The sequence below is a fragment of the Sabethes cyaneus genome, chromosome 1, assembly GCF_943734655.1.
Source record: "Sabethes cyaneus chromosome 1, idSabCyanKW18_F2, whole genome shotgun sequence".
Classification (NCBI taxonomy): Eukaryota; Metazoa; Arthropoda; class Insecta; order Diptera; family Culicidae; genus Sabethes; species Sabethes cyaneus.
The window spans coordinates 124,727,845-124,742,487 of record NC_071353.1 but is presented as its reverse complement, the minus strand read 5'-3'; the positions used below and the strand labels follow the sequence as shown (position 1 = coordinate 124,742,487).

General features: G+C 41.0%; 1 protein-coding gene across 2 annotated transcripts in view; it reads left to right on the top strand.

The window, feature by feature from the left end:
* The first annotated feature begins 6,785 nt into the window (after positions 1–6,785).
* Positions 6,786–14,643, top strand: part of LOC128733078 (J domain-containing protein) — a 107,841-nt gene continuing 99,983 nt past the window's right edge. Inside the window, exons 1-2 of one of the 2 annotated variants that reach the window (XM_053826677.1) lie at positions 6,786–7,032; positions 7,110–7,388. In XM_053826677.1, coding sequence (XP_053682652.1) covers positions 7,299–7,388 — 90 coding nt within the window. In that variant the 5' untranslated portion in view covers positions 6,786–7,032; positions 7,110–7,298. Of the gene's footprint in view, positions 7,033–7,090; positions 7,389–14,643 lie in introns of both variants that reach the window. The other variant, XM_053826678.1, reaches the window with a different exon arrangement.

Here is a 14,643-nt window from a genome sequence, read left to right as displayed (position 1 = left end):
TAAATAATGGAAAAGTGCCGTTTATCGCAAGATTTAATTGCATCATCAATCGTTATCAGCGTCGAAAAGGAACAAAGTGTCACACACAAAAATTATTAGTTCTAATGCAACATCTGCTAAATGTATTTGATTCCGTAAAATAAGAAAACTGAATTCTAAGTTTCATATTTTTTATTTTAGCATAATTATTTGTTTCACTCTCCCTGGTTTCTTAAATTCTATTACTCCTTTCGCATACTGTTCCAATCTACCCTTCAAATGTAAATCTGCCGTCAACTTGAGTACTAAATTTCTATGATTTAATAAAGCATCTTGCTCCATAATGTGTTCAGAAAGCAACCCAAATACATCCGGTTTATCGTTCCATACTTTCTAAATTGTTCGGCTCATTATGCTATCGTATTGCTTGGCGACATTGACGTTTTTTCTGTTGTTGGTCACTATTTTGAGCTCCAACTCTGCAGTTTTGCAAACGAATAAGATATCGTCATGAGCAGTAATCTCTGATGTCGCTATTAGATAATTCAGACAATGCTCACATTTAATTTTCGCTACCAGCTTTTTCTGTACAACTGCCGCCATCGAAATTGCATTATTCAAAAAAGAATCATCCACTGTCTTTCCGACCACATAGGGTAAGGAACGAGTTAAGCAGTGTTACCTATTTTAATCAGTTGAACATAAATGATCCGAAAATGCACTTTTTTATTCATATTTTCAAAATCTTTTGATAGGATCATCTTCACAAATCACTTAACCATACATTTGGTTCACACAAACACAATTTATTGGGTTTCCGACAAGAAATATGATGAATTAAAAATTGTTGTCCAAAAACGTACATTTTTCAGCTGCTCTTCAGCAATCGCCACCTTGCTACTGACGAATTCATCAAATTTTCAGCACTGATTACAACCACTCTGAAAGTCAAGCACTCAATTGTCACATACCATATTGTTCAGTCTCTTTTTTTCTATTATCTAAGGCTTTGTCACTAGCCGAAAGTTTTATTATTTTCTAACAAAACTGAAAACAAATTCTGAATTGATGGAACCTGTTCACCAGTAGCAGCAGCTGCAGCACAACTGATGAACTATCGTGTTGCCAAGATACTGTTTCGGTTCTGGAAATAAGAATTTTAAGTTTGAAATTAACTGAAACCTCCTATGGTGAAAACGTGGTTCAATACTTTTAAGAGAAATGTATGTTCATAATTAATTTTTCTTTATTAAAAACAACACAAAAGACAGCTTTTTCAATAATTTTCGAAGATTTTCTCAGTGATTTAATGAAGCAACGATGTGTTTCAATGTTATTTGCTTAGACAACACTGTTCTAAAGTTAGATCGTGTGCACTTCTATGTTTGCCTCTTTTGTTCTCCCACCATCCTTATGAACAGCGAGTGAGACGTCAAACTCGCAGTTTCCCATAAGAACACCAGAGAATAAAAGAGACGCCGAATACCGTTTGCCAAACGGTGCGGTGAGTGTATGCCCCGATAAACAATTTAGACAGATGGCATTTTACGCATATGCCGATACGCTATGCCGATTACGCATCAGATGCCGATTAGTAGGTCGCGGATAGGAACGCGAACTTACTGAATAGGGGGAAAAGTTCGAGGGATTTTTTAACGGGACGTAAAAAAATTCAGATTTCAGGATTGCTGAAAACAGCACCCTGCGGGTGAAAATGGGTTCGGTGTGTTCAAAATTAGTTCCACCGCTCCAACTTTTAAAGCGAAAAATCAAAAGTTTAGCTCAACAATAGTGTCTTCCAATGGTAACAGCTTGAAGAACTAAAGATAGCAAGAAGATTGGTATGCTGATATTCCCCACTTAGTCAACCCATCGCTTGTAATAAGGTAAAACAATCAGTGACCCGCTTAGACTGCTTAAAACTAGTTCTTTACCCTATTCATCGGGTTGAATGATTGGTTTATCGCTAATCTGTACGTTTTCCATGACACTTGGTCGAATGCTTATGCAATTGATATAGAATTGTGCTTTGTCCTCATCGTGTAGCATTTTCATCTCGTGAAACTCTTGGCAATTGGCACTAGCAGATATTGTAACTTTGTTATTAACGATGAGACGTTTATACGCAGCTTTAAATTGAACTGTTGTCGGGTTATTGTTGTTACCCCCTCTCGACCGAATTGCAGAAAAGAAACATTCTAGGGGATCCTGGATTAATCGGTAACAGCATATCTCCGGTATTTCCTGAAGATCCTCCACGTACCGTTTATACATTTCGCTGAAACTTTGAATAGCGATCATGAACCCCAAAAAACCAGTTTTGTTAATAGTTTCTATTATTGGTTTCCATTGTATAACGCCTTGCCTCTCTTGCTGCATCTTCAACTCACAAATATATGAGCGCATTTCATCAAACAGCAAATTGTATGAAAAAAAAATTTTCGGCATTCATGGGACGCTTAAAACCATTAGCGTGTGAATGTTTGGAATTAAAGACGTCAAATAAATCATTAAATAATCTAATAAACCGAATAGTTTCGGCACAACCCTCAAAGTTTTCATTTGTATCCATAAGCGTTTCCAAAGCTTCTGCCACGCTACGGCTCAAAGTTTGAGCGGCCAAATCTGCGCGCATTTTCTCATTGTGAAAGTTTACATGATGGTCTGAGAATTTCTCAGCCATTTTCGTACCAGACAAATTTTGAACTTTGTTCAACATATCGACGTACTTCCACTCAACAAATCCTTTTTTTGGTTTGAAACTTTCCTTTACCTGGGATGATTAAAAATTATTTTTGAATATCTAGTGGAATTCAAGAATCAACGAGGAAGCGCGAAAATGGAGCATTTTTCTCTGTTTGTCATTTTCCTTGGAATTAAATACAAAGAAAACTTATCCAAATTAATTCTACTATGTATATTTATTCTTGACAGATACGTATTTTTTCCTACGACTTGCAGGCTTCCTCAGTGTCTGTTTTTGAACTGACACTGAGACACTGAGAAAGCCTGTAAGTCGTAGGCGAAATACATATCTGTCAAGAATAAATATATATAGTAGAATTAATTTGGATAAGTTTTCTTTTTATTTAATTCCAGGTTTCGTATTCTATCAAGTTGCTCCAAAAACTTCCGTCATTTTCCTTACCTGCAAATGTGTTTCGAACTAGCTTAAGCATGTGGCACACATCTAGAATTATATATACGGATTCCGAAGTGCAAGGGTGTGGAAAATTTGTTTTGAAATTTGCATCATATTTTAAAGATGCACCCAATGTATTTGCAGTACTAAAATTTGTATTGAGTTCATCCAACGTAAAGGCAACCACAGTAACTCCAATTTCGTGAAGACTTCGGAGAATCGTTTCTACTAATGTCACTTTTTGCTCAGTGTCTAAGGAATCTGTAAAAAAATATGCAACTGGGATCTTAAAAGATGTCTTGATTCCCGTCACCATAAAGACGAGTGCTTCTTTGGCTACTGGCAACTCATCAGATTCTTCCTGCAAAAAATCAGCATACTGAACACCTCCCTCAAATCGTTTTGTAAAATGATTCCATTCAATATGACGACGAATTGCGACTTCATCCATCATCAAACAAACTAAAAGGCGCTCGTTCGTTGACTTTGCATTTGCGACCTGCATTTGCAAAGCAGCCATTGCTTCGGAAGTTATTCCGGGCTCTCCGTCAACGGACCGATACCACCTAATTACCGATTGAGGATGAGGCAAACGATTGGAAAATTCCTCACGAACAAACTTATATGCTCGCGGAGAATAGTAATGGAGAGTGACTGCGAATGCTCGTAATTCCCTGCTGTATTCCTTATTCAATCGCTTTGGAGCAGATAATTCCCTCAACAAGAGATTATCAGCACAGTAAACCTAAATTATTGACCAAATAGCTTCTACCATAATTATAAATCAATGTATCAAAATTTACCTTTAAATGATCGGTGGCACATTGCGAAATCATATTTTTATCTCTCGCATCTACAATCACCTGTTCTAAAGATATTACATGACACTGTAATCACATATACTTCTGTTTTATTCTATTTAAGGAAAGTTTCAATTTATCATAAGATTTTCGCAGCCGCGGTAGAGCTACAGAAGCATCTGCCGGTACAGCATTAGCTTTCTCAAATGCTTTAAATTCCCTACGCGAAAATGTTATCTTGAATATCAATTAAAAAAATTATCATTTATATTCACCTCCATTTCATCATCTGAGTTAAGTATTTCAATATTATCACTGTAAATATGCTTAAGAATAATTCAAATGTGTCTTGAAAACATGTCTACTCACATTTCATCGGAAGTAGTTTTCAAAAAAATAGTAGGAATGGTTTGTTTACGCAGTTGTCTTGTCTCTCCGATGGTTTCAAAATCTGTATCTAGAAAATGCTTGCTGCAAATACGTCGGTTTTGAATAGAACCTGGTAGTATTTGTTGTCCAGTAAAAATCAAAATCGACTTTATCCACTTTTTCAATCTCAGCTCTTGTTGTGGAAACCTTTATAAAATATAAGTAAATTAGGTCCGTAAATAGTATAATACTTATAAAAAATACCGGTGTCTGCTGATACCAACAAGGTAACGCGACGATAGATTAATTCCACACTCTTTAATAATACACTTCATGTTTATTTTACCGTCAAATCAACACCAAAAACTCGAATAATCTCTTTGAAAGCGTAAAAACAACGTTAGTTAAGCCAACACCCTCTTTTTGAATCTTTGTATAGATAGGTTTTTACGTCCACATTTCACGTAACAAAAGTAAACATTTCCTATAGAAATCAATGGTGCATCAATTTTGACCGGCCCGTAAAAACGATCATCGCGACATATTCAACACTGGCGGGTGTTATGGGAAACTGTCACATTGTTACGGGGTAGTATGTAATAGACTAATCTCAAGTTTTTTTTAGTCTTGACTTTGAAATGCGGTCATACATATATATTAATATTACAGCGGTGCTAACACACGCTGACAGACGAACAACGTCACGTGCAGTACCTTGTAAGTCGTAAGGGCCGGCATAGTGTCGTCGTCCTGAAAGTAAAAAGTAGTTAGAGTAAAACTTCTCGCTCGGTGGTAATCTGCAATTGATGTAGGAAGCGGCACAATATGTGTCGATAACCCAACCAAAACGCGTCGCTATGCTTGAGAAGTGGATTTGGCGGTCTCCTTTTGTCCAGCGCCTCTATGGTTCAAAGGTACAAGTACCAGCGAACCACAAGCCCTGGCGGGTGTTGTGGGTTCGAATCCGGTTATAATCTCAGATTACAGCTTGGCTCGACTCATGCACCTTCCAGCATTAGACAAAAGGTAGGAGTCAAAATGACTACTTGTCAAGCATAGCTACTAATACCCTCCTTCCTTTCCGCTCTTCCCCACCTTCACCAAAAAATTTTCATTTCTTTCCCCTACCGTCCCTTCATCAATTGTAGAACCATCGTTTGAAAAAAAAATTTTAATTCTTTTCCGATAATCATGACGAGTGGACTTATAGGGTTTCTCAATCAAACGATTCATTTGTGAAATTTCATAATATCGAACGTAATCGCATAAAATTTTATAGAGGCTCACTAAGCTTCTATCTTGTGAATTACGAAATTGAATGAAATCTTTCAAAATTTCGCACAGAAACTGTAGGCATGCATGAGTTAATTTGGAAATATTTTGGAAATCACTAATAACAACAGAATAAAAATATATTAAATTTGACTACCGACTACCGAGTTGTATGTCAACCGACACATGTGAAAAAACCCAGTAGTAGATTACTTTCCATAGTATTTTTGCTATGAAAGGAATCAGAAGTAACTCCCATCTCGATAGAATTCCCAAATCGGTCGTAGATGAACGATAAGAAAAAACTTGTCGTGTGGAAGAGCTCCGGAACCGATATTACTGTTGACTCAGCCTCTAGTAGCTATCAAAACCATCATCATTTCTCCTGGTAGGTACATGCAGATTTTGCTTTTGATAGGACGGCGAACAAACAGTATTGACTCAACCGTTTCTAAGGCGCAGCTGTTATTGACTGCTAAACGGAATACGAAGCATAAATAGGTCAATCCCTCATCCGCACTCGCGGGCACGGGTTTTCCCCCGCAGATCACCTGTTGTTTGTTTAGCGCCTCGAAAGCTCTCGCAGTAACTCTCGCTCCTCGCGCAAGGCGAGGTCATTCGGAAAGCTTTCCACTTATGTTTATACTCATCTCGCAGAAGTTTCGCACAGAGGAACCGATTTGGTACCTGCCTGTGTGTGCATCTCATTATGCTTCCCACGTCCAGGAGTAAGCTCCAGCATGCCATTGCATGCTACTGTTTCTCTCGGACAGCTGTTGGCGCTCCGAGAGCGGTTACGGCTGGAGTGGTATCGAATCCGTCGCCAGATCGTGCCGTTGTTAAAATGAAACTTTTTTTATTGTAGGGTAGTTTCTCGTAGGAATCATATTTAGTCCTCTAAATTTTGTATGTTTTTAACCATTTCAATTAATTTGAAAATTACTCAGAAATGTTATAACCATGTATTGTTGTACTATTCCAGTAAAACCCTTTTTAAAGTAAAATGCACTAAAGGTGGGTTCCGTGGAGGCGCAGAGCACTCCACACGGTACTGGCTGGGGCAGTAATATAGTCGAAGCCGGGGAATGGTTAACTAAATACACTGCGAGAGAATGGAACTTCGAGGGTTTGGAATTTAGAAAGGACTGTAGTGTCGGTAGTCGGTACGGTGTTTGGTGAACTTCGGAGCTGGATACGGACGGACCACGTCGGTCGCGGAAGCACGAAAGCTCGGCGGCTCAGTCAACTTTCGGTCGTCGACGCGTTCGCAACGTTTGTTCGCTCTTTGGTAAGCTCGGCAGGCAGGGGGTAAGCAACAGCAGCAGAAGAATTGCATCAAGCCATTGGCCACTGGTTTTACTTTGTGCCAAGGTCTTTTGCTCAGCTCGGTTCGGCGGTGGTCGGCGCTTTTTCTTGCTGCTTTTAACTAGTTTACCTACTTAATTCACGTGTTGGTTTGGTCATTTTGTGGTGAGTCAAATTGAAAGCTTCGCAAAAGTGTTTTGATTTAGCACGATTGTTTGATAAGAATCATCAATCAACGGCAGCAGCAGCAGCAGCAGCAGCATCCAAAGTTTCATCGGAAGCGTTGAGGTTTTGTTTTGGGTTGTGCACACTTATCAGCTGCCGAAAGTGAGAGTGCCTGACGTCGTCATCGTTCAGTGTGTTTCTGGTTCTGCTGGTGCCTGCAAGTGAGAGAAGAGAAACAAATATCACCAACAAACCCCGATCGCAAGATGAGCAGCGGCGTTGATGAGATTCTCACCTTCAAGCGCAATCCGGATGAGGACTTTTACGCGTTGCTTAAATGTGACGAAAATTCATCGGTAAGTCGAAAAGTATTGACTTTGTTTTGTCGGTTTGAAAGGTGTGTCAACCGAAAGGATTTTAGGGTGGGTGTTCAAGTATGTAACAGTATTGGCAGTAAAAATCTAGTTAATGATGTTTTGGTAAAGTTTGTGTATGTGATACTAAAAACAACTTTTATCTTTTATATGAAATATCGTTTTTCTTACTGAAATAAGCATTTTTTCTACAAATGGATTAAAATTTACGAGTATTTTCACTATACCCCATGCATAGAAGTCGAGAGGATTCAAATTCGGCGAAGAGGCAGGTCACTCTTTCGAAGAAACAAAATCCGGAAAATTGTCCTCACATCAAGCCTGTGTAGCTTTCGCCTGGTGAGACGATGCAGAACCTTGTTGGAAGTAGTGCATTCTTATGGTGTTCTTTTTGTCGATAGGAAGCAAATGGTTCTTCAAAACATTGTCGATGTAATATTTAATGTTGATTTTAGCACCAGGTTCAACGAACAGTAAATTTTTGGAGTGATTTCTCCATACCGTCACCCTGAAAACATTCTGGAACCTTTGAACAGCTAGAATGTCCCGAGGAATTTCAGAAATATGTCAGAATAGAAGATCATTTTGTTGTTTGTGGTGATCCTGTAGCAAGAACATTTCTGCGTCCGAAAACAGAATTTCACATTCACCGTGCCACCTGAGCAGCTGCCGACATCTTTCGACTCTTGCAACCTTCTGCTCTTCAGTCAAACCGTACACCCGTTGTTTGTTGACTGCGAAATTCCCAGTTCCTTGACCATCTTACATCCAGACTGATCTGGTTTCCGTCAAATTCGCTCTCTTACTCGTTTAATGGCTTCCGTTGTCCTTATAGTGCGTTTACGGTTTAGAATATTTTCCAAGAACCGGTTTCCTTGTATTGCTTGATGGTAGGAAAGATGAATCTTTTGTTTATTCTGAGTGGCGTCAGCTTCTTTAAAATATCATGCGTTCGAAAAGTTTTCAAAAACAGACTTAACACAAGCTACCTTTTTGCTTCCATGATTACCATGACTCTTAAACGAATGAAAATTCAAAACAAACTTGCAAACTGCGTTGACATTTGAATGTCTAAACGAAAAATATGCCGATAAATCTGTGATAACCCATTTTTAAATAAACACGCCCAAGAAACAATGACAGTTATGGCTACTCACCCTGTTGACTGGTATAATATATATACAGTTTTCCGTTTTAAAAATCTTATAATTAAATCAAAAAAGAGTTCTTATTGTTTTTTTTAGTTTTCTACGCATTACGATTACATATTAGATATAAGTGACGTTTAAATTTTGCATAATTTGATAATGGCTTATGGTAAATAAATGTCTTTGGGGCGAACCACTCAGCAAACAATTTAGTTTGTATATTTTGGTTGCCACTGAGAGATACGAAATCATATCCGCACGAAAAAGTTTTATTTCACACCACGTAAGAACATATAAGTACCAAAGTGGAAGCAATATACGTGCATAAATTTTGACAATTCTATACAACAATTTTTGGAAGACGCAACTTAATACTCCTCAATATACGATAAAGATATAACTAAAAGTTATAATCATGTATACTGCTTTATAATTCACAGCCATAAGTTGTATATGACGACACGCACTACTGCAAACCAACTTATTGTACACTTCGTTTTACCACATGAGTAATTCTCGCTGAAACGGGGCCACGACTGACGCGAGGTCTTCAAATATTGGAAATTTTGCACTTAATTGGCTGAAAATGGTTAAAAAATAAAATCTACACTTTTAGTACCTCGACATAGTGGACCCCTCGTTCGCCAAGGGGCCTAACAATTGAAAAAAATTGAATTTTGAGCAAACCTTGAGATGCATATGATATGGTATTTCATAAATTTTCCATGAAACTACTAACAAATGACCCGGTTCTGTAAAGAAGAAGAACAGGGCTTTCAAATGACGTAAAAAAATTTTGGCGGCCATCTTGGATTTGGTCGCCATATTGGATTTTATCAAAAAATCGTCGTTTTCACCATGAGCCCCCCAACCGACTTTCATTTTAAGACCACCATTGGAAATCTGAGAAAAAATTCTATAAGGAACATTCATTATGTTAGGTGTGCAATTGCTTTAACTGAATAAAACACCCAGTTATTTGTAGCAAGGTTCATAATTTTCATATAATTATTGTGATATTTCCAAAATTTGCTATGAAACAAACTACAAACGAAACGATTTTGTAAAGAGGAGAAATAGGGCTTATAAACGACGTGAAAAAAAAATTGGCGGCCATATTGGATTTGGCCACCACCCTCCTTCCACCTGGCTGCTACCGTCGTTTTGTCGGTAAGCAGGTTGCCAGCACTATCATTGCACATCACAGGCAAGGCAAAATTCCTGTATCTCACCATTTTATAGAAACTCCGTGTGTCGTTGCTGGCGTATCGCTCCTCTGCGTCGGCGAGCACGTGCTCCTCGTACCTACTCGCGTTTCTTTAGACGATGGATTCTTTTTTGCTCTCTCTGTTTTGACGTGTTGCCGTAGTGAGCATGCGACTCCTGGCCTGGTCACTCTCTGGCATTCGGCATCTAACCAGCTGTTACGCTGTCTACCACGCGTCGTGCCTACCAGCTCTCTCGCAGCTGTTTCGATGGCACCATGGATGTTGCTCCACAGCCCATTTATATCTTCTCCTTCTACCTGCTGTTCTGCGCTTCGTTGGACAAGCTTCCTGGCGTACTCCACAGCCATGTCGTCTGCCGCTAACCGCTGGATGTTGAAACGCAGCGTCAGCTCGGTGCGAGCTTTCGCCGTGTTCGACAGCCTTGCGCGAATCTAACTCACTATGAGATAATGGTTAGAGTTGATATTTGATCCCCGAAAGGACCGTACATCGATAACATCTGAAAAGTGTCGACCGTCAATCAAGACATCATCGATCTGAGAGCTAGAGTCTCCATTTGAATGCCTCCAAGTGTGTTTCCGAATATTCAAACGTGGAAAGTAGGTGCCACAGATGGCCATTCCTCTAGCCGCTGCAAAATTTATAAGCCTAAGACCGTTATCATTGGTCGACAGATGAAGGCTATGTCATCCAATGACTGCACGGAAGAATTCCTCCCTCCCGATCTGCGCATTTGCATCTCCGATGATGATTTCCACGACGTGTTTTGGGCACTCTCCATAGGTCCTCTCAAGCCTGTCGTAAAACTCGTCCTTAGCATCATCGGATTTAGCATTTGTTGGTGCGTATTAATTGATTAGGCTGTAGTTGAAGAATTTGCCCTTAATTCTCAACACGCATATACGGTCATCTACGGGCCTTCACCGGATAACTCGTTGCTTTTGTTTTCCCAACACTACGAAACCGACTCCATGTTCTGTTTTTTGCCGCCACTGTAGTAGATGTGGTACTTGAAAGAAGTGCCTGCAATAGGGTCTACTGCACGGAACTCTCTTTCTCCGGAATTTGGCCAACGAACTTCCTGAATACCAGCGATCTCCACTCCGACTTGATGCAACTCTCGAGCAAGCAAGCCAGCCCGTGCCGGTTCATGAAGAGTTCGGACATTCCAGGAACCAAGTTTCCAATCGTTATTCCTTAACCGTTTTCTTGTCTCTTGCCGTGTCCTATACCGATTGTTCCGTCCTGAATTTCTTTCTTTGTTATTCGTGGTAATTAAGTTTTCGGTATACACCGGGGTCGCGATACCTACATCCCGCTGATGGGTCTGCTATCTTAGGTATAGTTTGCGGGATACAGCATTTCCTATTCAGCCGCCCGTTCCGAGACAGACGCTGTGTGAGCCGCCCCTCACCTGGAGAACAGGCGCTCTAGTTTGCACCTCCTAACTTAGCTGCTCCAGTAAGTACATGAAGCATTTCCGGGTAAGGCCATCGACCGTCATCATTTGACAAATCCCGTTAAATATATCTGATCATTTTTCCAATTTTAATAATGTTCGAAAGGAATTTTTTTGTTAGAAAACACTACGCCAATTAACCAAAGTATTTGCCTGTTTTGTGATAAGTCAAACATGTTTCTTTACATCGATAAAGTTTTGTGCCCGTACTGCTACAGATCAAATTTTTACTCTCGACAAATGTTCCAGAAATACCGGAAGCACAACGTGCTCACGCATCATATTTTCGTGGATTTCAGGGCAGCAAAGATACAGTCGAACGCCAACAGCTATGGCAGATAATGCACGAGTACGGTTTTTCCGACAAACTGACGCGGCCGATCAAAGCTACCCTGAAGTGCGTAATGTGTAAAATGCGTGTTTCGGAAGCACTCTCGAGTCCTTTTGAGTCACACAGTGAGTTTCGGCATGGGGATTGACCGGGGGATTGATTCAACATCGCTATTGTGATTCGACAAGCGGGCACCGAAACGAGAGGAACGATCTTCAACAAGAGTTGCGGTCTCCTAGCCTTCGACATCATTGAAAACCTCGGGACGGCGTAGATTGCCTACGCCAGACTATAAACGGAGGTTAGGAGAATAAGGTTACAAATCAATGCGCCGAAAACCAAATATATGGTAAGAAGAGACTCCAAAGAAAACAACGGTTGGTTTATATGTCACCGCCAACAATAATATAGGCAAGGAGATTCAACGATGCATTCAAGCTGGAAGTCGAACCCACTTTTCTCTCCGCAAGACGCTTCCGGTAGTCTTCTACGTCCTTGGGACAGTAACTTTGGTTATGGAAGACATACGTGCATTTGCCGTATTTGAACGAAAGGTGTTGAGCGCTATTTTGGCGGATACAAACATATAAACCACGAGTTGCAGTTCCCATCGTAAACCTGGCGAAAATCGGGATACTACGATGGACTAGCGACGTCACATGGATGCCGGACAACTGAAATCCGTTCTCTCCAAGAATCCCATCGACACCAGGAATAGAGGGGCCCAACGTGTCTCGACCAGGTTGAAGCCGACTGGCGTGAGTTGAAACACTCAACGAATTGATGACGAGAAGGCCAGGAGTTCATTGGCGAGGAATTCTTGATACGACAAGAGCCATTTCGATTCTATGCTGTAAGTAAGAAGTATGTAAGAAGTAAGGTATTTGTAAGGCCTACCAGTTACTTCACCTCTGGGGCGACGGTCCTGCGCCGAACGAATTATGTTTCTCCAGTACTGTCGGTCTTGGATTGCCATTTTCCAATCCAGCTGAACATGCATCGTCCTCAACAGCGCACATCCATCGGGTGTGGGGTCTGCTCCGAAGTCAACGGGTTTTTCCTGGTTCTCTGCTGATAATAGTTTTGGTTACTCTTTCAACGGACATTCTGGCGACGTAACCAACCAACCGTAGCTTGTCACATTGTACTATCTTCACTGTGTCAGTATATTTGTTTACTTGAAATAGCTCGTAGTTCATGCGTTTGCGTTGCGCCACACTCCATTTTCCATTTTGCCTCCAAGTATAGATCGCAGAATTTTACGTTCAAAGACTCCAAGCGCACGTCGATCAGCTTCCCTTAGCGTTCATGAAAATATCAGTAAAGAACTACTGCGAGAAAAAGTGTTCTGTAGAGTGCCAGTTCTGTGCGAATTAGCAAACTACGGGCGTTCGTTTGGTGGTGTGAATGGATAGTCCCAATCTTGTTGCTCACCATTGTCTAATTGTTGGAAAAGATCGTCCGCAATTCTGATGCATGGTTTTGTCCCACCCAAAGTCACACGTATCAGCGTAACTAGATTTGTGCTACTAAATCGTACGCCGCCTTAAAGACCACAAACAGGTGATGGATTTTCTAGTTGTACTGCCGGAACTTGTCTAGTAACTGACGTAGGGTAAACATCTGATCCGTCGTGGAGCGACCTTCACAAACAACCGAATTACTGCGAACAACCGCTCGCTCTCCGCTTTTAGAAGTATGACCGGGATACCGTCCTTCCCAGCAGCCTTACCGTTTTCAGCTCTCTGATTGCCTTCTTAATCTCATCCTTTGTTGGTGGCAGCTTGGCCATCGCTCACAATTCATATCCTGTTAAGGCTGATCTCCGTGTTTCAACCTCTCCATTCAACAGCGTCTGGAAGGGATCCTTTCACCTGGCGGCTACCGCCGTTTTGTCAGCCAGCAGGTGGCCGGCACTATCATTACACTTCATAGGCATAGCTGCACCGACGGGTATATAGCGTCCTCTCAGTGCGAGCCTTTGTCGCGTTCGAAAGACTTGCGCGAATCTTACACACGACGAGATAGTGGTCAGAGTTGATATTTAGTTGAGAAAAGACCCGATGGCATCCGAAAAGTATCGACCATTAATCAAGACATGATCGGTTAAAGAGTTAGAGTCTTCATTTGGATGTTTCCAGGAGTGTTTTCGAATATTCAGACGTGGAAAGTAGGTGCTACAGATGGGCATTCCTCTGACAGAGGCAACATCTATGACCCTTGGAACGTTATCATTGGTCGACAAACGAAGGTTATGTCTTCCAATGACAGGACGGAAGAACTCCTCCCTTGCAATTTGCACATTTGCATCTCCGATGACTAATTTCACGTCGTGTTTTGGGTACTTTCCATAGGTGCTCTCGGACCTGTCATAGCATCCTTAACATCATCGGATTTATCATTTGTCGGTGCGTAGACGTTGATTAGACTGTAGTTGAAGAACTTTTCTTTAATTCTCAACACACATATACAGTCATCTACGGGCCTCTACCCCCACTGGTTAACTGGTTGCTTTTGCTGCCCTAACACTATGAAACCGGCTCCATATTATGCCTTTCTACCGCTACTGCGGTAGACGTGACGTACAAACTTGAAAGAAGTGCCTGCAATAGGGTCTACTGCGCGAAACTCCTGTTCTTCGCAATTTGGCCACCGACCTTCCTGAATAACGGCGATCTGCACTCCGAGTAGATGTAGATCTAGAGCAAGCAAGTTAGTTCGTACCGGTTTATGAAGAGTTCGAACACTCCAGTTACCAAGTTTTCCAATCGTTATCTATCAATGGTTTCCTTGTTCTTTGCCGTGTCCTATACCGATTGATTCGTTACGTGTTTCCAGTTTTGTTGTTCATGGTAAATGAGAGTTTTGGTTACCTTACTGGGGTAGCTATACCAACATCCCATTGATGGGTCTGCCATCTTAAGTATGGCTTGCGGGATTCAGAATTTCATATGCAGACAGACGCTGTTTGAGTCGCCCCTCATCTGGGGAACAGGCGCTGAAGTTCGCACCTGCTTAGCTACTCTAGTATCCAGATATGCAAAAATGCATCGAACAAAAAAACGTGCCT